Raw genomic sequence first — 1,721 nt, 5'->3', positions numbered from 1 at the left:
TCGGCCATGGCCCCCTCGCCGCCGTGCAGGCCCCCTCGGTCGCCGCCGCCGCCGCTGCTTCTGCTGGTGCTGCTGAGCGTCGCGCTGCTGGGCGCCCAGGCCCGCGCGGAACCCGCCGCCGGGAGCGCCGTCCCCGCGCAGAGTAGGTGCCGCGCGCGTGTGCGGAGGGCTCCCCCCTGGCCCTGACCGCACCCGGGCGAGCGGGAGGGGCGTGGCTCGCCTTTGTTCCTAGGGTGGGCCCCGCGCCCCCTCGGGTGGGAGGTGGGGGGCGCACGGAGGCCGCTGCTCCGGTGGGTCCGGGCTGGGAGCGCGCCCCGCGTCCTGACCCGCGTCCCCCGCAGGCCGCCCGTGCGTGGACTGCCACGCTTTCGAGTTCATGCAGCGCGCCCTGCAGGACCTGCGGAAGACGGCCTGCAGCCTTGACGCGCGGGTGAGCCTCCCGAGGAGAGGAGGGTGGGGAGGAGGGCCGCCCCTCTCAACCGCCACACTCAGTTTCTGGTGTCAGTGTGGGAGAGCGGGGGCAGTCCCGTTCCCCTCCTCCCCAGGGCCTCGTCGGCACTTTCCCCGGGGGTCACCTAGTCCCAGTGCAGCCTGCCCCGGGTGGAGTGCCGAGGCCCAGTGAGGGAAGAAACTGAGGCGGGGGAAGAGGTGGTCGGAAGGGGGTGCGTAGGGCTTGCTGGGCACGGAACGTTAGCTTGGGCGCAGCTGTCTGGGGGGTTCCTTGCCCCCGGCCTCACCTGGGGAGGGACGGGTGCGTGCACAGGGGCCAGGGGTCAGCCCCGTCAGCCGACGGAGTTTCTATTTGTGACAGATATATGTACTCCTCTTGAGAAAGGGAGAGAGCATTCCTAGAAGTAGAAAGCAGGGGAGACCCCCTGCTCCCCCTTTCTGGCCAATTCCCAAGGGCCCGGCCTGAGACCTGTGGCGCCCCCTGGGGGTCAAGGGGCCTGAGTTTCATTGAGTCTGGAGCTGGGTTCCCGAGAGGAGCAGCCCCAGCCCACCCTGGGGGTCGGGGGAGGGGTGAGAGGGGCCCCTGAGAGCCGAGCGGAAGCTAGGAAAAGTCGTCCCGGTGTGGGGCTGAGGAGGCAGGACTGGCCCAGGACCGCAGAGGCTCCGGGCCGGGAGGGGGGCGTCTGGAGGGCAGCAGAGGTCCCCTGCCGTCAAAGTCTGCAGAACTGGGGCTGGGGGTGTCCTCACAGAGTCCAGTTCAGGCTCGGAGAGTCTTGGGAACGGGTGGAGACAGGACTGCCAGTGGGTTTTGGGGGGAAGCCGGGAGCTGGGAGGCCCTCGGGAGCTGGGGCGGGGGCAGCGGGCGGTGCCCTGACGGCCCCGTGTTGCTCTTCAGACGGAGACCCTCCTGCTGCAGGCCGAGCGCCGGGCCCTGTGCGCCTGCTGGCCGGCCGGCCGCTGAGGACCCTCAGCCAGACTGCTTCCTCACCAATAAACACCTGGCCCGGCATGCCTGTGTCCTGTCTCCCTGCTCTGGCCACCAGAGCCCACCATCGCCGCCTTCGGGAGTCCCCAGTTGGGACTCTCTCTGGGCCTAGGTTTCTGCAGCTCTTCCGTGAGGGCTGAGGCCCTCGGGACACCTGTCCCACACCAGTGCCACAGTTGAGGGTATGCATGTCCGGCCACACTTGTGAACCTGCACCCACGGGCACGGTGGCCATGGCAAGTCCGCCTTCCAAGGACCTCTTTCCTGCCTGCCTGCACTTATTTTG

At 69.5% G+C, this 1,721-nt stretch overlaps 1 protein-coding gene across 1 annotated transcript in view; it reads left to right on the top strand.

Moving 5' to 3' along the window:
* Positions 1–1,459, top strand: part of NICOL1 (NELL2 interacting cell ontogeny regulator 1) — a 1,599-nt gene extending 140 nt beyond the window's left edge. Inside the window, 3 exon segments of the mRNA XM_024732753.1 lie at positions 1–142; positions 342–430; positions 1,346–1,459. The exon segment at positions 1–142 is cut by the window's left edge and continues 23 nt beyond it. Coding sequence (XP_024588521.1) covers positions 1–142; positions 342–430; positions 1,346–1,411 — 297 coding nt within the window. The 3' untranslated portion in view covers positions 1,412–1,459.
* Positions 1,460–1,721: the final 262 nt, after the last annotated feature.

This window comes from Neophocaena asiaeorientalis, unplaced genomic scaffold (genome assembly GCF_003031525.2).
Source record: "Neophocaena asiaeorientalis asiaeorientalis breed wild unplaced genomic scaffold, Neophocaena_asiaeorientalis_V1.1 scaffold762, whole genome shotgun sequence".
Classification (NCBI taxonomy): domain Eukaryota; kingdom Metazoa; phylum Chordata; class Mammalia; order Artiodactyla; family Phocoenidae; genus Neophocaena; species Neophocaena asiaeorientalis.
This window is presented reverse-complemented; position numbering and strand designations above follow the sequence as displayed.